This window comes from Pristis pectinata, chromosome 13, assembly GCF_009764475.1.
Source record: "Pristis pectinata isolate sPriPec2 chromosome 13, sPriPec2.1.pri, whole genome shotgun sequence".
Lineage (NCBI taxonomy): Eukaryota > Metazoa > Chordata > Chondrichthyes > Rhinopristiformes > Pristidae > Pristis > Pristis pectinata.
The window spans coordinates 22092484-22115489 of record NC_067417.1 but is presented as its reverse complement, the minus strand read 5'-3'; the positions used below and the strand labels follow the sequence as shown (position 1 = coordinate 22115489).

Below are 23006 nucleotides of genomic sequence, written 5' to 3'. Positions count from 1 at the left end.
TATCATTGCTTGGTTGCATTCAGTTTCCCTGAGTACTGTGCTTCAGGTTTCCACATAACCATAAAAATGGCCAAATCATGCATGAAGATTATTCCCACATTTTCACAGTGTTTTATCTGTATGTATATACAAGGAAAATATTGCATCAGTTTTGACAATGTAACACACGTTATAATTTCTCCTTGCATGTTGTTGCTTTTATATTACTTCTCGTCTTCTTTCCCCTTCAAGTTTTCATAAATCTTATTTTGCTATTCTTTGCAGTGTGGGGAATTGGACAACAGTCCTTTAGGTTCCTCCAATTACTTGCCTTCTTGATGCCAGGCCGTTCAGGATTCTGTTTGTCTCTAATCTGGAATTCCCCTCCAACCAACCACACCTCCCCATGAGGCCTTTTTATAAACCACCTTACTCAAAACCACCTCATTCATCCTTCTTAACCTTTTTCATTCTGTTATGTTGCTCTCCTCATGTCTCTGAACTGCCTTGAAGTGTTTTTCTGCATTCAAGATGATTATTGATACATGTAGATATTAATGCTGCTGTTAGCACAGCAGGGTTAATCCAAGGCTATTAGCAAACAGGTTTCTCTTTCTCCTTAAGGAATGCTCTCCCCTGATCTTTAAATAACCCTGTTGATTTTTTTTTAAAAAAGGCAAGGTTACATGGATGTCAAGCAGTCTCTGCTAATCTCACATCACACAACTACCAATAGACCTATCATTTGGAACTCATTTGCTGACACTCTCACCACTAACTCAAAAGACTGTGGGTTTAAATCCTTCTCCAGAGACGAGCACAAGTACGTAAGCTGATATTCCAGTGCAGTACCGAAGGAGTGCTGCAATATGTGAGGTGCCATCTTTCAAATGAGATATTAAACATGAAAATCCATGCAGTATTTCAGAGTGGGGAGTTGCTTCTGATTTCCTGTCCATTATTGTTAATTCAATCAACATCACCAGAAAATATTATTAGGTCATCAAACTAGTGTTTTTTGGAGCTAGTTGGACACAAACCAAGTGCTGGGTTTACTGCATTACACTTCAAAAGTACTTTCTCTGCTGTAAAGTTCTTTTGGAAATGAAAGACATTTTATACATTCAATTCTCTTTTTCTAAACTTTATCCATTTTTATTTTCCATACAATTTTAACACTGTCAGCTATTAAACCTTGACAGGGTCATTGCTGAAGTTGTGACCAGGATGTTGGAATATGCCAAAATCCCCAAAGACTAATCCTTCTCTTCACATTGTAGAGGAGAGCAACATGCAAAGTCTTCTGAATTGCAAGTCAAAGCTGACAAAAGCAGACACACCCTCTCCTCACTGCAACCTGCTGACTTTCACCCTTCAGATTCCAAAGAAATACAACCTCTCCCATGGTTTGCAAAACCTTCTGGAAAAAAAAAGCCTAAGCTTCAAGAGTTAGAATGGTTGTGCATTTTTGGGGTGGCAGAGTGGCACAGCTAGTAGAGTCACTGGCTCACAGCGCCAAAGGCCTGGGTTCAATCCTGACCTCGGCTGCTCTCTGTGTAGAGTTGCACATTCTCCCTGTGATGGAGTTGGTTTTGTCTGGGTACTCTGGTTTCCCCCACCTGCCAAAGATGTGCAGGTTGGTAGGTTAATTGGCCACTGTAAATTGTCCCTAGTGTGTAGGTGAGTGATAGAATCCGGGGGTTGTTGAAGAGAATGTGGGGAGAATAAAAAATATGATTAATGTAGGATTAGTGTAAAATAGGTGGCTGATGGTCAGTGTGGACGATATACAGAGGCTGCATTTCTCCATCACTCTTTGATGTTCCTGTAAATCGGTGGGACGACAACATCTGGATTAAATCTATGATAGAACATTCCTGTTTATAGCCATAAACTATCACAAAAATACTGCAATAGACATACATTTTTAATATTATATTTTCCCCAAATTTAGACAATATGCATTTATTCTAGCCATTAAAAAATAGGTAGAAGAGAGAATTCTTATGTAAATCATTTCCCCAAGTCACGTTGGAATCTGCTATCCAATTAATTTCTAGAAATATAATTTGAAAAGCAGAAAAGGTTTCTTGGTCAGGAAGATTATACATGTTTGTTTTGTACATAGTTATTTATAAATATTTCTTTTATATACGTTTTGTACTCCAGGATAAAGCGGAAAATTAGCATTGTGCAGCATTAATGCAAATATTAAATACAGCCTTATCCAATATCCTTTTCAAAAAGGTAAAAATAAATGTGTTTGCGACTGTTTATATCTGGCACCACAAAGAAAACGTTTATTGCAGCAGCAGAAAACCAATCACCTCTCTAGTAAACTGCCTTTTTGTTGCTACTCATATTTCATGCAATATTTTCATACTCTGGACCATAAACAGAAATGGACAGCCAACCAAAGGAAGAGATAAATGATAGTTACGAGCCTAGGATTGTGCTTTTACATACGAGATGCTGAAAGACCTTGGCTCCTGCATGCAGGAAGCATAGAGAACTAGTCGCGTGGAAGTTTGAGGCTGGGTAGGGAGCAAGAGGGAGTACGTAGTGTACTCTTCAAACACTGCAGCAGGAATTGTGAGCTTGTATCATGAAGCAGGCACAACACTGGCACTGGAAAACTTCCAAGAATTGTGAACATTTTACACACAAATGGGTAGTTGAGATAAACAAGAGCATTATGGAAGCTTTGACTTGACTCTTCCTTTTAATTATTTTGGGTTTAATAGAGAAACTCTTGCACCATCTAAAAGGGATAGAAAACAGCTGTCCTTCAGTTAATGTGAGAGATATGTTTTGACTGAGAATAACAAACAAGATTGGAAATTGAGAGCTTTTCAAATATTTGATTCTTTTCCATATCTGTGGGCCTTTCCTGAGCCAATTAAAATCTGTACGTGAACCAAATCAAATGGATTACATTAGGTAGTGTTATGTAGCATAAAACAGGCTATTTGGCCCAAAGAGTCCACACAAACCTAGTTCCAGATTTCTTCATCCTACCCAACCCAGCCTCCTACCCCTTTCCTCCCAATGTGTTTATCTACCTTCCCCAAATTTCATCGACAATATTTGCTTCAATTACTCTTTGTGATCGTGAGCTTTACATTCTTGACAATATTTGGCCAAAGGAGCTTCTCCTGACTATCTTTTATTTATGGCCCTGGTTCTTATCTCAGTGGCTAGAAGTAACATTTCTGTTTCTCCTCTATCAAACCCGTACACGACCTTTAGGACTTCTGTCAAGACACAACTCAGTGCTCTCTCTTCTAGAAAACAGACGCTCAACCTATTCAATCCTTTGCAATAGATAAAACCTCACTGCTCTGGTCTCATCCCATTACTTGCACCTGCTCCAGTGCTTTTACAGCCCTTTTGGCCATATGGAAACTAGAGTCTAAAAATTGCTTTACCATATTTAAATTACATTAAAACAGCATTGAGTTTCACACTAACACTTCCTTAAAGTTTTCATAAACTGCAGTCACCTACTATGAGATCCCCAGGATTAGATTGTCAGTTCCCTGTGTAACATTGTGGTGTGTCAGTTGAAATTTCTTGCAGCTGTGATTTGCAGCCTCCCAGCTGCGATATCAGCAGGCACCCCTTAAACGGTCACAATACAAACAACACTCTTCTGGCTACAGGGGAGTGCCGCTGCTTAAAGAATGGATACAAAAATGATGAGAAGGAGTGTAAGATTGCTTCCAGAGAATCAGAGAGATCTGCACAGCCCAGTGAGGAAGAGTACCTGCAAGAGCTATGTTCTATGTGTCTGGAGGCCTTGGAAATCTTGGAGACTACAGCACTGCTGGCAGAGGTTGTTAGGTGGGAGATATTAAAAGTAATACTAAACAAGTGAGTATATGAATGGTGAACATTGGAAGAACCTACGATGCTAGAAAATCCCATTTCCTGCTGAAGGAAGAGGAGATGAAGTCTTCTCTGCTTGAGTGTGGAGTTTGGGTGACATCCTTAATGCAGTAATGGCAGAAATCATTGGGTGAATCCTGGAATGATCCTGAAGACAGGATTTCCAAGAGCAGCACAGCCCACGCAGACTGGTGAACTTGTATTTGAGGCTGCAAAAGGTTACAAATCTCAGCGAGGACAAAAAATGTTGCTTGAATGTTGGGTAAAAGTTTCTAGTGCTAAGGAAAACCCAGTGGAAGGTCAGGTGCCAGATTTCCCATCAGGTGCTAAGAGGGTCAGAAATGGGTGCAATATTGCTCCATTCTGGGTGAAGATTTTATTATCAACTCCAGAGCATATTCCCTCCCCCCACCCACTCCTTTTCCCAAGAGTTGTGCAAAGGAATTCCTAGACCCAGGACTATTCATACTACTTTAAAGTATGATCTAACCAAGGTTCTGAACAAGTTTAGTGTAAATTCCCTGCTTTTCAGTGTTATCCTTCTAGAAATGAACTCTTGTGCTTTGATTTTTATGACTCGATTTAACTTCCGTGCGCCTTTGGTCCTGATGGAAGGTTGATTAGAGTTTCATCATCCCAAAACATTAATCCCATTTGGCCAGGCTTGCATCCACTGGAATTTAGAAGTATGAGAAGGGACTTGTCTGAAACATAAAAGATTCTAAGTGGTCTTTGCAGGATGAGTGTGGAGAAGATGTTTACACATCTTAGAACTAGGAGTCATTGTTTAAAAATATGAGATAGCCCAATTAATACAGAGATGATTCCAAGTCTTTGGAACATTCTTCCTCAAAGGGCCATGCAAATATTTCTAAAGCAGAGGAAGATATGTTCTTTATAAGCAAGGGAATAGAAGGTTACTGCAAGTATTCAGGAATGTGGAGTTGAATTTACAGTCAGGTTGGGTTGAAGGCTGAGTGGCCTACTTCTGTTCTTAATTTGCATGTTCACAAGTTCCTTTCTCCACGGATGCTGCCCAACTTGCTGAGGATTTACGGCATTTTCTGATTTCACTGCTACTTTTAGTGATGTAGCTCCAGATCCTTCTGCTCCTCCATGCCACTTGAGCACATTTCCCAGCAGTAAGTGCTTTCCTCAACCATTTCAACAAAAGGCCTCTCCTCCTACTTATCCATATTGAAGTTTATTTCAAAATTACCTCTCCAATCTGCAGCTTCATTGAAATTCTAAATTCACAGAAAATTATATGATATCTACGGTGTCTGGCATAAAATTTTGACTTGCTGGAATGTATCAATTTTGGCAAAAGATCAAAAGTTATATAAGCTTAGTAAAAAATATTTTAAAAACTGCAGCTGCTGAAAATCTGATGCTCAGTGTTGGACAGCAAGATCACATGCTGTGGGAATATTCTGAGAGTCACAAGTGGACATCCAATTGAATGGCCCAGCCCATTATAAGTGGTTTGAAACCTAGCCCCACAATTTCTTTAAAAGATCACAAATTAAATGGCAAACTCAGAAAACTGATCTATCATATGACAGAGAGATGATATAATACCTGGAATTGTCATGATTGTGCATTTTATCCCAGCTTATTTAGGATGCACTCCAATCCCAAGCACACGTCAGTTGGCTGCTATTTGAAAAGTTATCACTTTTATACTGACCTACACCGCACATGCTAGTCACAGGGCTAAGAACTCTTAATTGCTTCTTAGGCAAAGACTATAAGTACCTATAATACAATAAAGATGATTCTATATAAAAACAGAAAATTATAAAATTAACCTTGTAACTTACTTTAAAACATTCCTCCTTCTAATTATAGCTTTTTTTTTGTGTATTAACTGCATTCTCCATATTGGGGTCACCACAAATTTTAAAGCTCTTTTTCTGTGATTCTGGAGTGGAAATTGTTTATTTAAATGTTGACCATTCAGCACCAATCCTTGTGAGACATCATGTTCCATCATTTTCCAATCTGAGTTGCTGCCTCAGACTCTATTTTATTTGGCAGACATCTTGCCATCCATTCTGCTACTAGTCCCCTGACACCTTTGTCAGGTATACTCTATCAAGAGCTTTGGGGAAATCCAAGTATATTGCATCTCCTACATTATCCATGTCTACATTCTCAGTTATTGCCTCAAAGAATGCAAATAATTTGTTAAGTATGATCATCCATTTTGCAATCTATGCTGATCACTCTTCATAATATTTTGTTTCTTAATATTATACTTGATTATTAATGGCTAAGTCGTCTATATATCCCTGATTTTTTTTTACATTTGATGCTGTTTGCTATTCTCTATTCATACCCTCAGACTGTAAACAAAATATTTAGCAGTAAAAATGGGAAATTAATTTATTGTTTTGCTCTCACCAGTTTACTCACACTTAGGTTTTGTTAGTATAAAAATTGAAAACAAATTGTTTAAATACTGAATAATTATATATTTCTGTCTGTAAGTTTACCCACAAGATTTTGAAAAATTCTATGGGTGCATTTCCTCTGAACTTTAACCATTCTGTTATAGGACATTTGGCAGAAGCTGAGCATCGTCGTAATTTGCATGTGTTGGAAAGTCTTTCACTCATGTCCTGGTGCAGGAGTTAGTTGGGTGGTGAGGAAATTCACCTTCCCTCATGCTTGTACAACTTGTCTTTCACAATCAACCTTTGTCATTATAAACGTTATATCCACATTCACAATTTAATGCCTGTGTAAATTTCTTACACTGCGGTTTAACCCCTATTGCTGGTGCTGTGGTTTTTAAATTGTAAGACTCCCAGTTCTACAGTCAATGCTGCAGAAAAACTACTGGCTTCAAACTAGTTTTCCTCTTTTCTTATATTACTTTGTACAATGCTTTGATTTTATATATGTAGCCAACCAAAGTAAAGACTTGAAACTGTGTCATTGAAAAAGGGCCAGAATTGTGTCTGTGTTCTGAAATACATTTATCCTGTTTACTTCAACACCCTAAAGGCTACAATTTGTTTCAGCTCCCTGTGTAGAGTTCACTGGAAAGTGAATTAGAAATAACTTGTCATTACAACTCCATGTGATTCTTTAACATAGTGCACACCATATAATTTCAACAGCTATTGAAATTGCAACAATATCAATTGATAGGAAATACATATTAAATAAAATATTGAACACAAAACACTGGAGACTTAAAAGGCTCACTTTTTGGGGATTTAAAGTGATGCATTACCCAGAATCCAACTGTACAGTTGTTCCTACCCATCATGGGTACATGGAATACAATTAATTTTATCCTCTCAAACAGAGTGCACAACATCTTACTAAGTACAAAGTTCATATTTTTATGATTGCTGGTTGGTCCCTTCCAGGTGCCAGACATGAAACATATTCCCAGCTTGTGCTGTGAAATTTTATAGCTCTTGATGTGTGAAACATATTCCACATTCCCTCTGCAATTTCATCCATGTTTTCCATGGAAAAGCAAAACAGTTAGCTGTATGTAGAAGCAGTGTTATCTGAAGAAAGAGATGGTCAACCTTTCTCTCTCTTCTATATCTAACACTTGTGGTGCTTGTACCTTACCCTGTCTGAATATTTTTCTGGTAATAATTTACTGAGTACACTGTAACAAAAATGTTCTGCTAACATCAAAGTAGAGACATTTGGATTTCAATCCAATCCTGGAATTATATCTACAGATATTAAACAATCAGAGACTTACTTTAATGAAGAGTAATTGGCTTTGAACTATATAAAACTCTCTCATTGAGATGGCCACCACCATAGTAGATGGTTGACTTTCTATCTAAACCCAATTCTCAAATAATTCAGCAGTACACTCATCCCTCATTACTCACAGATTTATTACTTGCAGTTTCATCTACTGGTGATCTGCACTGGTGATCAGGTGACTAAGAAAAGTATGCATGATTCTTGCAGCTTCAAAAAGCACTGCAGTTTTGTATAACGTGTCTCCCCTGCTGCTCACACCATAGCACCCGTGTGAGCCTATCTTCTGTTTTGTTTAAAAAAAAGCAGAGGATATAAATATCCAAAAATTGTTTCTGATGGGGTTTTTATTGAGCTTACTTTGTAATTTTGCCTTTTGTTATTGTAGTTTATTGTTTTGATGCCTGCAAGCCATGAGGAGGAGCAGGCGAGGAGTTTCTTTTATTTTATTCCAATACCTGTAATGCGCACTTCACCTGTTAACCATATTCCAGTCTCTTGCCTAAACTTTTCTGAATAATAATAGTGACATACCATAATTATTGATATCATTTATGTATTTAATAGATTATTTGGATACTTATCTTAATATTTAACAAGTATTTTTTGATATGAGTATTAAATTCATAAGTTTATTTAGGTCATAACTATTACAGCGAAATTCATTATTCACGAGCATCTCTGGAAAATATCCCTTGCGAATAATAAAGGATGAATGTATGTGTAGTTATAATTCATCTCATTTCAAAGCCACCTTGAATTGGAAGTGATTATATAAAAATGACTTTGTAAGAATTAATGTTAGGTACTTAATAGATTTCTAACTACCATGTATGTTTGATTCTAGAAGGTTAAAAGGCCAAGAAAATGTAGTCACGTGCTACCTCGTTAAATTGACCAGTCCTGGAAGTAAAGTGGCATTTTCTCAGTTAAAGGAAAGATCATCTGTAGAATAAATTATGGAAGTAATTATTGGTACTTGATTTCTCATTGGAATGCAAGCAGACTGGGAGAGTTCCTCGATGATCACAGATCCACCAACCTACTGGCTATAGCAAACTGAATTGAATCTCCCAGCATGTATGTGGATGGGTGACCTCTCATTTCAGCGATCCAGGCTTCATGGTGATTTTTCAGCACATTTGGATTGCTGAGTGATGAAAGGCCTCTGACTGACTGAGACCTTGTGAAGGAATGAGGGGTCAGCAGAAAGTGTGAGGAGCAAGGGACTTATGGCTGGGGAGCAGGGCAGGGAGCATGTATGGTTCCTGGGGATGTAGGGAGAGAAATCAGGAAAGAATTACATTGTTGAACTTTGTTCTTGGGTGGGAGAACTACTGATGCATTTTCAAAGATGATAGAGCAAGTAGTTCGGTTTGGTTGGAAGAAAACAAAGGACACAAACTCCTTGGAAAATGAGTGTTGAAATGGGGAAGAGGAACAGAGAAATCTAGGGACATAGGTACTTAAAAGTAGTGACAGGTCAATAAAGCCAGCAAACAAAGCACTAGATGAAAAACACTATGATGCTGGAGGAATACCTAGATGCCAGCTAAAAATTAGTAAACACATTTGAATGTCAAGAAGATTCAAGTTTCAAACTCAGTACTTTCTAATCAGGAATGAAACACTTAAGGTAAGAAGTCCAACAAGGATCTGATCCACCTCACAGGCTGAACCATCTCTTATAGCTCTACCCATGAATTTGCCTTTGGTATGACAGCTATTTTGGAGGAATTTCTAGCCATCAAACTTTTACTTTCATCCATCTTCAAAGCATAGGTTACAACAAATCTTAGGAATGCAATATTCTAATGTATATGTGAGACAGACAATTGAATGTGCCATGTTTTCAATAACTGCAACTGAGCCCTTCAATTAGCACTAAACAAAATAGAAATCCTTCTAACCAATGAGTCACACAAGCCAATAACAAGTTAACACTTGACCTTACCTACATTTGCCTTCCAGCCGTCAGTTCAAATGATTAGGGAATATCTGAGAGCAGATTATATGTCTTATTTTTTTGTTTGGAATAAAAAGGGAAACCCTTATCAATTGAAGTGGTAGGGTAAAAATATAAAAGCATATGACTAACATAAAACTCATGAATATATTACCTTTCAATTCAATTACTGAGCTAGTGCATGGTCAAAGAAAAGTTTCTATGGAGAATTTCCACGTAATTCTGAAATAATGGTACTCACCTCCTCATTGCTGTCTATGTCCTTGCTTTGTATTGACTTCTTTTTCTTTGCCAAACAATTACAAAAAGCTAACGTGATACAACTGATGATAAATATTCCCAAATCTGGAGCCACCAATCGAATACAATTTGCAATATCATTCAGATCGAGCCTAGGAAAGAAAGGGGAAAAACATAACGACCATTATTTCAGCAATCATTTAAATAACATGGCAGAAAAAAACTTGGAGCATAATGATTTAGAACATTGTCTTTTCACAAGAAGTTTCAATCCAACCCACAATGATGAAAAAGAACATGTTCTCAGATAAAAGATTTCCAGATGAAAGGAGTTTCAGCCATCACAATGTAAATGATGGATTTACGATGTTAAGCCAAGCACAAGAAGCTGTGTACTTTATCTGCGTGACGTAGAAAGGATGTGCAAAACAAAATAAAGACACTGATCCCCAACGCTGTTAGAAGTTTTTTTTAAAAGGATATTCTCAAGTTTTACTTAGCACCTTTGCTATTTGTTTTGGCAAATGTTAAAGTGATCTCAGTCAACTGAATTATTATGGCTATAAAGTGGTACGTTATTTACTCAGCAAATAGTAAAAGAGTATATGTAAAAGTCCTTTCAGCAAAAACTAGCCAGTGATTACATATAATGTAGCATTTATCTGTAGATGTAAAAGCAGTGAATTGAACAGACATGCCACTCAGAAAACGTTACAAAAGAAAACATGCTGAATGGAAATGTAAATACAGTACAACATGGATACACCTACTCCAGCACAAAATCTATAGGGGATTTACTAAGTTCCAAAGCTAGATATGTGGACTGCCCCATTAACCATGAAGTTAGCAATAAATACTTCCAAAACAAAACTGAGCAGATATGGAAAATTTTATGGAAGAAAAAAAATTTTGAGTAAATTCACAATTAATCATAATTACTCCTGTAGCTGCACATTAAACATATCCAATTATGCTTGAAGACAAGGCATGGTCCACAACAAATAAATCATTGAAATATTGCAATTTTATGAAGCAGCAAAATTCTTTTGACAATACCATTGTATTTCAGCTTCTACTTGTCAAATTCCTTTAGATAGTTGGGAATTTGCCCAGTTTAACAAAACTTATTTTTACTGTTTGTCTCACAGGAGTTCAATGTTTAAAAGCAAAACTGGCAAATTGCCACTTCAGTGCTACAATGCTGCAGCTTAAACAACAGCCTCACAAAACATTTGCCCAAACCCTGCTGCTACAGATTTATAATTTCAACTTCACTAAGAGCAAATTTTAGGTCTATTAATTGAAGCATAACTCTGCTGGTTCTGGCTAAGTGATGCTAGATCTGGATATGGAAAACTTTCACTAGTCAGCTGGAAATTAGACATAAATTAGCCATGAGTAATGAGAACGCAATGTTTGGACAGACTGAATGCACAATGTCTACTGTTGTCATTCTTTCCCCCTCAGTGCAAGTTTCCCAGCATTGTGTTGCAACAGGCCCAACAACAAATGATGGTGGAAATAACTTTTTTTTTTACCCTTATACAGAATTTGTTGATGCTAATCTATAACTTAGTGTTGCTAACTTTATTCAAAAATCATTGTAACCCTGAGTTAGCCATTCTAGCAGTCATTTCAAGGTGAAAAGCAAAATTGGACCAAGCAATTTCTGGCCTTGAATGGGCACTAAATTATATCATTATTTGCAAAATGCCCATTTCGTCCCTTGCTGACAGAAATTAGGGCCTTTGGATGACCATCACTGAACAGTCTTGGTACAACTAGGAGCACATGAAACTACATTATTATTTTTAATACTATTTAAAAGGGACGCACTGCTGACATTGAGAGACCTGACTGGGCAGCTTCAGAATTTGCTGCAGACTGCCCTGGCACCTTCCAACTTCTAGAGTGCATCCAGCCAATAGGGAGTGCTTTCTCTGACATACTCATCAACATCTGACATACTCTGACAAACTCATCACCAAACTCCGAGATATGGGACTCAACACCTCACTTTGCAACTAGATCCTTGACCTCCTGACCAACAGACTGCAATCAGTAAGGACAGGCAGCAACACCTCCGGCACAATTATTCTTAACACTGGTGCCCCACAAGGCTGCATTCTCAGCCCTCTACTCTACTCCCTATATACTCATGACTGCATGGCCAGATTCTGCTCTAACTCCATCTACAAGTTTGCAGATGATATCACTGTAGTGGGCCGTATCTCAAATAATGATGAGTCAGAGTACAGGAAGGAGATGGATGCATCACGGCTTGGTGTGGCAACTGCTCTGCCCGGGACTGCAAGAAACTGCAGAAAGTTGTGCACACAGTTCAGCACATCACAGAAACCTGCCTGCCCTCCTTGGACTCTGTCTATACTTCTTGCTGCCTCGGTAAAGCAGCCAGCATAATCAAAGACCCACCCACCCGGGACATTCTCTCTTCTTCCCTCTCCCATCAGGCAGAAGATACAAAAGTCTGAAAGCACATACCACCAGGCTCAAGGACAGCTTCTATCCCACTGTTATAAAACTATTGAACAGTTTCCTAGTACAATAACATGGACTCTTGACCTCACAATCTACCTCGTTATGACCTTGCACCTTATTGTCTTACCTACACTGCACTCTCTCTGTAGCTATGACACTTTACTCTGCATTCTGTATTGTTTTACCTTGTCCTACCTCAAAGCACTGCCTAATGAATTGATCTGTATGAACGGTATGCAAGACAAGTTTTTCACTGTACCTCAGTACAAATGACAATAATAAACCAATTCCAATTACTCATTCAATGGGCACTGCAGTAATAAAGCACTCCATTAGTAAACAGTCCAGGATGTACAGCAATACTAGATGCTGCCACACCAGTGACATTTCTCTTTGTGTAATGAAGGATATGATTTGACATAAATTAGGATGAATTTGAACACACTACTGAGTTTTGGCTTATTTATAACAATAAAAAATGAAATAATACAAAAATGGAAAATCAGAATTTTTGGATCTGAACATTCACAGCTTCATGCTTTTTCCAATTCACTACCTTATTGGTGGATTTTGCTGTCTTACCACTATAGTTTCTGTCCCTTCCACAGCTGCAGTCTGGTTTCTGGAAAACTGTTTTCTTTCGCTCCAAGTCCTTCCAGATGTCCTTGATGAGCTACAAGAAAATCTTGCCTGAGACAGGCTGGCTCCAGACTGCTGTCCTGAGCCAATTGGTTGAGGAGCACAGGTGAGTGCGCTGCCTGAGAGGCAGTGGCGGATGCTGATTGGGTGACCTGATGAGGGCAGACATCTAGTTTCTGAGCCTGCACGCCTGGCAGTTTCTCAGGGGACTGGGCAGACAAAGGTGCAACACTCTGCTGCCACACTGTTGTTGCAATTTCCTGAGCCCACAGCAGAGCCTGCTGACAGATGTGGAATCACAGGTGTCTGGTTCCAGCTGCTTTATTCTTCTCCTTGGAGTCACCTCACTGCATAATCTGAGTGTGATAAAGAGGTGCAAGCTTTGGGGTGTGTGCTTTCCTCCCACAGAAGAGAGACACGCTCTCTTGATCTGCCAACATAGGGCATTTCCCTGTTTAAGCAAAAATGCTAGCTCCTCGTATGTAGGATGCACTGGTCCTGGAGGACAGCAGGTTGCTCGTGGAGAGCCCCGTGCTCATGAAGAGCATCAAACTACTCACAAATGGTGGCTCCCTACTTTTTGAGGACCTACCTGCTTCCTGTTGCTGACTTTTTAGAGTTTCAACCTGCTCTGGTGTGGCAAAAACCAAGCCTCTAGCTGGATCATGGTGAGGCCGTGTAGAAGACAAAGCAGAGAAACAAAGGACTGCAGATGCTGGAATCAAGATGGAAAAAACAAGCTGCTAGAGGAACTCAGCAGGCCAGGCAGCATCCATGGAGAAAAGCAGGGTCAGGTTTCGGGTCAGGACATTTCTTCAGGACTGAAGATTAGGAAAAAGGGGAAGCCCAATACATAAAGAGAAAAGCAGAGCAGTGATAGGTGGACAAAAGAGGGGAGGCAGGGTGGGCACAAGGTGGCGATGGGTAGATGCAGGTAAGAGATAGTGATCAGCAGGTGCGGGGGAGGAGGGGAGAGCAGATTCATCGGATGATGGGTCAAAGGTAAGGAGAGGAAAAGGGGGGTAGAAAAAAGACGGATAGGCTAGGAAACTGAAGAAAGGAAAAGGCACGGTTGGGGATGGGTGTGGGGGTGAGGGGTGTAGGGGTTACTTAAAGTGGGAGAATTCAATGTTCATGCCGTTAGGCTGCAAGGTTTCAAGATGGTAAATGAGGTGCTGTTCCTCCAGTTTGCACTTGGAATTCTCCTGGCGGTGGAGAAGGCCGAGGACTGATATATCAGTGATTGTGTGGGAGGGGGAGCTGAAGTGACTGACAACGGGGAGATGCAGATCACGGTTACAGATGGAGCGCAGGCGTTCTACGAAATGGTCACCTAGTCTGTGTTTGGTCTCACCAATGTAGAGGAGGTCACACTAGGAGCACCGAATGCAGTAGATGATATTAAGGGAGGTGCAGGTGAATCTCTGTCTCACCTGAAAGGACTGTTTGGGTCCCTGGATGGAGGTGGTGTAGGGACAGGTGTTGCACCTATGGCGGGAGCAGTGGAAAATCCCCAGGGTGGGAGCGGGATGGGTGGGGAGGGAGGAGTGAACTAGGGAGTCACGGAGAGAGCAGTCCCTGCGATAGGCAGAAAGGAGTGGGGAGGGGAAGATATGCTTGGTGATGGGGTCCAGTTGGAGATAGTGGGAGTGGCAGAGAATGATGTGTTGGATACATAGGCTGGTGGAATGAAGTGCGAGGACAAGGGGGACCCTATCCCTGTTGGGTCTGGGAAGGGTGGGGTGAGAGCAGAGGTGTGGGAAATGGCAGAGATGCAGGTGCGAGCTCTGTCGACCACGGTAGGGGGGGGAAGTCATGGTTAGTAGAGAAGTTGGATATCTTGGATGTCCTGGAGTGGAAAGCCTCATCATGGGAGCAGATGCGGCAGAGGTGGAGAAATTGAGAAAAAGGGATAGCGTCCTTGCAAGAGACAGGGTGGGAGGAGCTGTAATCGAGGCAGCTGTGGGTGTCAGCGAGTGTGTAGAAGATACACAGGGTGGGAGGAGCTGTAATCGAGGCAGCTGTGGGTGTCAGCGAGTGTGTAGAAGATACACAGGGTGGGAGGAGCTGTAATCGAGGCAGCTGTGGGTGTCAGCGAGTGTGTAGAAGATGTCGGTGGAAAAGGAATCTCCTGAGATGCAGATGGAAAGATCGAGGAAGGAGAGAGTGTCAGAGACAGTCCAAGTGAATTGGAGAGCAGGGTGAAAATTAGTGGCAAAATTTATGAAACTATCGAGTTCCACACGGGTGCAAAAGGTGGCACCATGCAGTCATCGACATAGCGGAGAAAGGAGTTGAGGAATGGGGCCAGAGTAGGCTTGGAACAGAGACTGTTCAATGTAACCAACGAAGAGGCAGGTATAGCTGGGGCAGTAATAAGTCACATAGCCTCTATCAGTGCCTCCACAGCAGCTGTCAGCTAAACTAGTAGTCACTGTGTGGGAGAGTGTCACTGGTCCGCAGCAAAAAAATGCCCTTGAAATCTCAAGTGGAAGTCATGGCCACCTGGCTAATCAAAGCCTCCTGTGAGAGCTTGGTGATGGACTCCTCCATGTACTGGACGAGTCGTGCACAGGGGCCTGATTTTTTGTTAGTTATCTTGCTGTGCAGCCACATCAGCCCTACCATGAAAGTATCCCAAACGTAGCCTCCTCTGGGGCATTCTAGATGGCTGGGCCAAACCAACCCAATAACCAAGTAATCCCCTGCCCGGGGTGCAAACCCCCTGCAGCTTACTTGGCGTATTTATCAGGGTTGTTCTCACTTCTGGTTGACACCACCCAAGGCACCTCCAGTGAACACCCATAAAACTGGTAGTGTTGGTGGTCACCTCCCCATCAGAGCACAAGGCTCTCCATTTGGCCTCTACCACCTAAACCTGGATTCAATATCACACTGAGTAAATCCAGGAACTGTGCTCCTACCCTCCATGGCAGCCAGCGTGTGTGTTGCTGCAGTCTGGTTGCCATGGGAAGTGTAGCTCTAAGGGCTGACACCCATCTGTCATTGGTGCAGACCAATGTGTCACCAGCTGTGCTATGTTGATGTGCTCCCACTGTGAAATACACAGATCCTGTTTAGCCAACGCATGTAAACCACCCTATACTGTATCAAACACACGGGGCCAGTTTCATGATGTTTTTGCAGGTGACCCAAATGGTCATTACCATAAAGTGAATGACAATTTAGCTCATCAAAAAGTGCAATTTCCAAGTATGACATTATTCCTTCCCAGTTTAATTAATTAGAGGTGTTGACATAGTTAATAGAAAATTAAAACAGAAAATGCAGGAACTACTTAGTTAGTCAAGTGGGATCTACGATGAGAGAAACAGTAATGTTTCAGGTGAACTTTTATCAGGACACTGGGACAGAACTCCTGCAACAGATTTTGATGAAAGGTCACCAACGTGAAACCATTCTTGATGCAGGATTTTGACCTGAAATGTCAACAATTCCTTTCTTCCCACAGATGCTGCCTGACCTGCTAAATTCCTCCAGCAGATTGTTTGTTGCTTCAGATTCCAGCATCTGCAGTCTCTTATGTCTCCATGAAACTATCCCTGTTTTATTTAGATTTATAGAGTCCACAATATTTGTAGTTAATAGATCCCGTCATGAAAATACATCAAGGGTTTTCACAAAGCAAAATCTGGATATGTAAATTTTACAGTGTTAATGTTAGTGGAAGGATGTGTAAAAATCAAATGGATCTGAAATACACTATTTTTAAAGTGAGTGTTGGTTCAATAGTAGCTACACACAAAGTGGTGCTGTAATCGGGGAAGGTCTTACGATGTAAACATTTTCTCATAATTTTGGAAGTACCAGTGCCATTCCTTTTATATTTTAGCTCTTCCACCTCAGTGAATAAAACCTTGCAAATAAACAGACATATTTGGTCAGGCAGTACAAATGAAGTAGTCAACCACAAATCCCATCATTGAAACAAGCTGGATAACTATTCAGAATCTATTTCCAAAATATCAAATGTGCAGGAAAATAGCCAGCAGCTGCATCTCGTCACAAAATCTGCACTTTGGCATAACCCCTGATGGAGGGGGAGGCAGGCGTTGATGATTGAACACTCTTGTGCTGCTACCCACACAATGTGGAAAAACTACCATATTTCAATTCAATTAAACATTGCACAACAGCCTTGCACAAGATGATTTTAATTTGAGTGAAGTTTTTAGCTCATTTTTGTACATTGTCTGGTTCTGGATTTAATTCTAATGGAAATAGAGCTTATTGTTCTATCTTCTACTTACCCTAGATTTGCTAATAAAGCTTCTGGAATGTGGCAAACTGTAGAGATGGAACTTTTATCTGGACTAATTTTACCATTACAATCAAACCCATCATCCTTTAGTTTTCCACATGCTGTGACAGAGTCCAGGATGTTTTATCTGCATGGGATTTCCCTATTCAGTGGGATTCTGCATAAACATGTACCAAAATAACTCTTTGGATTAAAATACAAGTATTCTGTGATTTACAAATATTTAATGTACGAATTTTTGCCATAACTCCGTTGATTCTTTGGGGCTGTATGTCTCAATTTACAAAGCTATTCTGTAAATTGAACGGTGCATCACTCACTGTTCAAAGGAAAACATTGTACTACATTCCCATATTGCATTTTGCCCAGGCATTGATTTATGAATTTTCACTCGATGAAACATTTTCCAGGAATACATCCCTTTCATAAACTGAGGAATGGCTGTAATGCCTTTAACACAGAAAAATACCCCAAGAGAATTCACAAGAACATCATAAAATAAAATTTGGAAAGGCAACTAAGATTGGAAAATAGTTAGGATTTAAGAGGTGTCTGGAGGTGTCATTATAAAGAAAGAAAGAAAGATGGAAATTCATAAGGTTATGGAGAAAGCTCCAAAGATAAAGGCCCAACCATTAATGGTGGAACAATGAAAATCAGGAATCAGCAGCAGATCACAATTGGACCAAGGTAGAGAACTCAGAGGATTGCAAGGCTGGTGAGAGGCAAGGCCATTAAAGGGATTTGAAATCAAGAATGAGAAGTTCAAAACTGAAGGGTTGCCAGACTGGTAGCCAACGCATAGGGCGACGGCTGAATGTGACTGGCTGTGAGTTAGCATAAAGGCAAAAAAAAATTTTGGATGAGATCAAGTTTACTTAGCTCAATGTAGGACTAAAGTCTTTAGCCCTTTGCATTTTCTTTACAAGTATATTTAAATAACCTCATCATACCTGCTATTCACAATAAAAAGACATAACTTACATTCTGCAAGGAAGAGCATGATTAAATTACCACAGTCTTCCAAATACGAGCTGTTTTCATATTTTTGAAAAGAAATTATGATTTCTCAACATATCTACACATATTTTACGAATGATGAATACTTGTTAAAAATGCATTTAAATATGCACATATATAGAATCACCAAAATAAAAAAGTATATTGGCTTATTTTGAGATATATCTAATTTTTAAATGCTTCAATTATAAATTTCAAAAGATAATGAAATCAATTTAATTGTACTCTTGCTAATTCTTATCCATGTAGTTGTACCTGGTGACTCCAATGTGCCTGGACAAGGTTTCCCATGTGCTGCCTGCAAATAGAAAAGATAAAGCTATTGTTACATCAGTAGGCTACCTTGTCCACATTTTTTATATTACACCCACAACATAACACAATTTACTGTTTCACTTCATCATTAATCCTTGTGCCTATCCAGACAACAAAAAGCTAATTGTCATATATGACTTCCCAAAATGTGTTGTTGGCATAATGGTTATTAAATCTTTCTTCCAATGCAGACCACATATTTAATAAGGACAAAATCTCTGCTTTATAGGCTGCATTTTATTCTGTTTACTTTTGCCTTTAATTATTAAGTGGACAACTTCATCCTATGTTATATATAAATTAATTCAGGCTGCTGTTAGCCTATAACACCACCCATTTATTAACAATGTGTTTTGTGAAATCCTGTCCCACATTAAGTACCATTACATAAATTTGCAATATATATGGCAATACACATGTTACATTAACTTCAATATAACTGATATGATAATCTAAATAAAGATGAGAAAATAAACCTGAAAACTTTAACTAATTTCTGAGAACCAAGGGCTAAATTAGTTAAACAAGGAAATTAATCTCATATACAAATGAACTTTTCTGAGAGGGAAGAGGATGTAGAATGTGCCATGTCTACTCATGGCCACTTCAAAGGGTGCTTCCAGGCTTCACTCACCTTAGCTGCTTTTACACTGTGCTTTAAATATTGTGTCCAGAATGCAATCAATTCAGTTTTCTATTCTCTGGTACAAACTGGTAACAGCTCTGCCTCACCGTTAGGCCTTATTCATTAAGTATAGTCATAGGTCAAGGTAGTTAAACACATCATGTACACATGAAACAACTTTGCTTAAAGCTGCTTCCCTTGTGTATCACTGTTTCTCCTGAAGTAACCATTTCCCTCTTTCTGTCCTCTAGAGATAGCATCAATTTGTCCAGGAGGATAATGACACCACAGGAATTTGGCTGATATCCATATCCATATCCCTAGTGGAAGTCACCAAATAGTGATCAATAGCAAGAAACATGGATGTTCTTCACCACTTCAAACCAAACAATGCCAGGGTCAACACAATGAACTTGTTTCCATCTCACTCACGTCAACCAGCTCAGGATATGGCAAGCAGACTATGCAAAGATCTGCAAGTGAGTGATCTGAAGCCCATGTGGAAACATTTAACTTCTGAATGCCAGAAATGCCCTATGGTGGTGATTCTGAATAGCTCTTAATTGGCTGTATAAAAAATTCAGATGGGAAAAAATGTAGCCTGAGTGGAAAAAAAACATTTGCAAAACTTTCAATACAGAGTCACAGAGATCTCCACATGATGATTTCCATTAAAAAAAAATCACCACAGATCAGGTAAGGAAAGGTGAGCCATGGGATAGGAAACCATGGAAACTTGCTGATTTTAAACCTGGTTTCACAATAAAGATTTAGTCATAAACTGTTCCTAAAATTCATGGGAAATGTGTTAATTGCAGATAATAAATAAGAAATCTGTCTGTTTTCATACATCCAGACATTTTTCCCAAAAATATATGTTGTTCATAAACATATATTGCAATTATATCATACAGAACATTCATACATCATCATTCCCAGCACAAGACATATCATTCCATTTGCTAACACGATTCACATTATATCAATATGATATCAACCTTCCTTTCACACACATTCCATCAGCAGTCAGTCAGAGATTTTTTAAATAGGTTCCAATCCTTCAGTAGTGAGAGGGATCTCCCAGCAGCAGACAATGTTTGTCTCAGTGCATGTCCCTGGGAACAACCAGTAAAGCACAATATTACGCAACAGTTTCAGAATCAGAATCAGGTTTATTATCACTGACATATGTCATGAAATTTGTTGTTTTGCGGCAGCAGTACAGTGCAAGACATAAAAATTACTATAAGTTACAAAAATAAATATAAGGGTTCATGCACCATTCAGAAATCTGATGGCGGAGGGGAAGAAGCTGTTCCTGAAACATTGAGTGTGGGTCTTCAGGCTCCTGTAGCTCCTCTCCGATGGTAGTAACATGAAGAGGACATGTCCCGGATTGTGAGGGTCCTTAAAGATGGATGCCGCCTTCTTGAGGAGCCACCTCTTGAAGATGTCCTGGATGGTGGGGAGGGTGGTGCCCATGATGGAGCTGGCTGAGGTTTTCGATCCTGCGCATTGGAGCCTCCATATCAGCCAGTGATGCAACCAGTCAGGATGCTCTCTACCATACCTCTGTAGAAATTTGCAAGAGTCTTTGGTGACATACCAAATCTCCTCAAACTCCTAATGAAGTAGAACCACTGGCGTGCTTTCTTCACGATTGCATCAATGTGTTGGCCCCAAGATGGATCCTCTGAGATGTTAACGTCCAGGAACTTGAAGCTGCTCAGGCTCACCCTTTCCACCGCTGACCCCTCAATGAGGACTGGTGTGTGTTCTCCCGACATCCCCTTCCTGAAGTCCACAATCAATTCCTTGGTCTTGCTGACGTTGAGTGCGAGGTTGTTGTTGCAACACCACTCGACCAGCCAATCTATCTCACTCCTGAACACCACCTCATCGCCATCTGAGATTCTCCCAACAACAGTGGTGTCATTGGCGAATTTATAGATGGCCTTTGAGCTGTGCCTAGCCACACAGTCACGAGTGTAGGGAGAGTAGAGCAGTGGGCTAAGCACACATCCTTGAGGTGCTCCTGTGTTGATTGTCAGCGAGGAGGAGATGTTACTACTGATCCGCACTGACTGTGGTCTCCTGATAAGGAAGTTGAGGATCCAATTGCAGGGGGAGATACGAGGCCCAGGCTTTGAAGCTTGTTGATTAGTACTGAGGGGATGATGGTGTTGAACGGCGAGCTGTAATAGATAAACAGTAGCCAGTTGTCTAGGTGCTCCAAAACAGTGGAGAACCAGTGAGACTGTGTCCGCTGTAGACCTGTTGTGGCAGTAGGCAAATTGCTTCTGGCCGGGGATGATCTTCTCCACTAACTTTTCTATGACGAATCAGACACTGTTGTTCAAATGAGGGCAATGTTCCATGATATAGATCTAACTGATAGAATTCGCAAACATATTGCCCCTGACATTAACATATATAGCAGGGACGTGTGGGGGAGGGTGTAACTTTTTCCAAAGTCAGCAAGGCCATAGATATGGAGGGTTGCTCATCTTAACAATGAGACCTGATGCAGCTACTGCAGGGGCCCTTCCTGTCCAGCAGCCTGAAAATTGGGCAGCCTGACTGGCAGACAGAAGGGTGAACTACTGGCAGGAGGCTCCAGCCAGGGATTTATGGGCACACGAGTACAACCCTGGTGCCAGGAAAGGTCAGGGGTCAGGGCCAGTGCATGCAGAGAGGGTTGGTGGAGTGTAGAGCCACGGAGGGCAGCTCAGCTTATAGGATGCTCACAGCTTCTCATGAGACCTGGAGGAGTATTCCTGCCCCCAGACCTGGATATCTGCAGCAGGAGATCCACTTCATTCCCATAGGTACCCTGCTTGCTTAATATCAGGACATTGTGGAAGATAGATTAGCAATGGTCAACTCCCGCCACTGTCTGTAAGGAGTTTGTACGTTCTCCCCGTGTCTGTGTGGGTTTCCTCCGTGTGCTCCAGTTTCCTCCCACATTCCAAAGACATACGGGTTAGGAAGTTGTGGGCATGCTATGTTGGCGCCAGAAGCATGGCGACACTTGCGGGCTGCCCCCAGAACACTACGCAAAAAAAGATGCATCTCACTGTGTATTTCAATGTATATGTGACTAATAAAGATGTCTTGTCTTACATATACACTCACTGCACTCATTCACACTGGGGTGGGCTCAGGCAGGTGCCCTTGCCCACTGTTTCCTCCTCATTTCTACTCCTCACCCCACCGAACACCATCCTTAACCCCCCTCACCCCGATCCTTCCCATCCCTCAATCTCTTCTCTTTAGTGCCCCCCAGTCCTGAATCTCCTCCCACCTTCTCGCAGAGCTCCTCCCTCCAACCCTTCTACCCCTCCCCCTCTACCTTCCCTGCACCAGACAACCCTTGCTGTTTGCATCCCCCACCTACCTCTGCTCCCAAGTGCCCCATGCAGTCCAGCCTTGAGAACACTACAGAGGGGGCACATTGCTGCCTGCTGCAGGGAAAGTCATCCCTAGAATCGTCCTCCACTACTTCCTCCCTGTGGCTGAAGATCTGCTACAAATCACAGTGTGAATTCTGTCCATCTAGAGGCACACTGAACATGACCTTCATGCCATGACAACTCCAAAAGTAATAATTCAGGGAGCAGTATCAATCACTATAGGTGATTGCTTTCAATGTCGCAAAAGCCTTTGGCTCTGTCAGTCGAGAGTGACTGTGGCACATCCTTACCAAATCCGGCTACCTGCAGAAGTCTGTCTCCATTCTAAATCTGCAACATGATGGCACGTGAGCTGTGACCCTAACCAGCTGGTCCAAAGCAGACCCAATCTCAGTT

At 40.7% G+C, this 23006-nt stretch overlaps 1 protein-coding gene across 1 annotated transcript in view; it reads right to left on the bottom strand.

Annotated features, from left to right (window-relative positions):
- The window catches only part of piezo1 (piezo-type mechanosensitive ion channel component 1), a 217726-nt gene that overhangs the window by 94946 nt on the left and 99774 nt on the right, over nt 1–23006 (bottom strand). Inside the window, 2 exon segments of the mRNA XM_052028089.1 lie at nt 9819–9969; nt 18513–18555. Coding sequence (XP_051884049.1) covers nt 9819–9969; nt 18513–18555 — 194 coding nt within the window.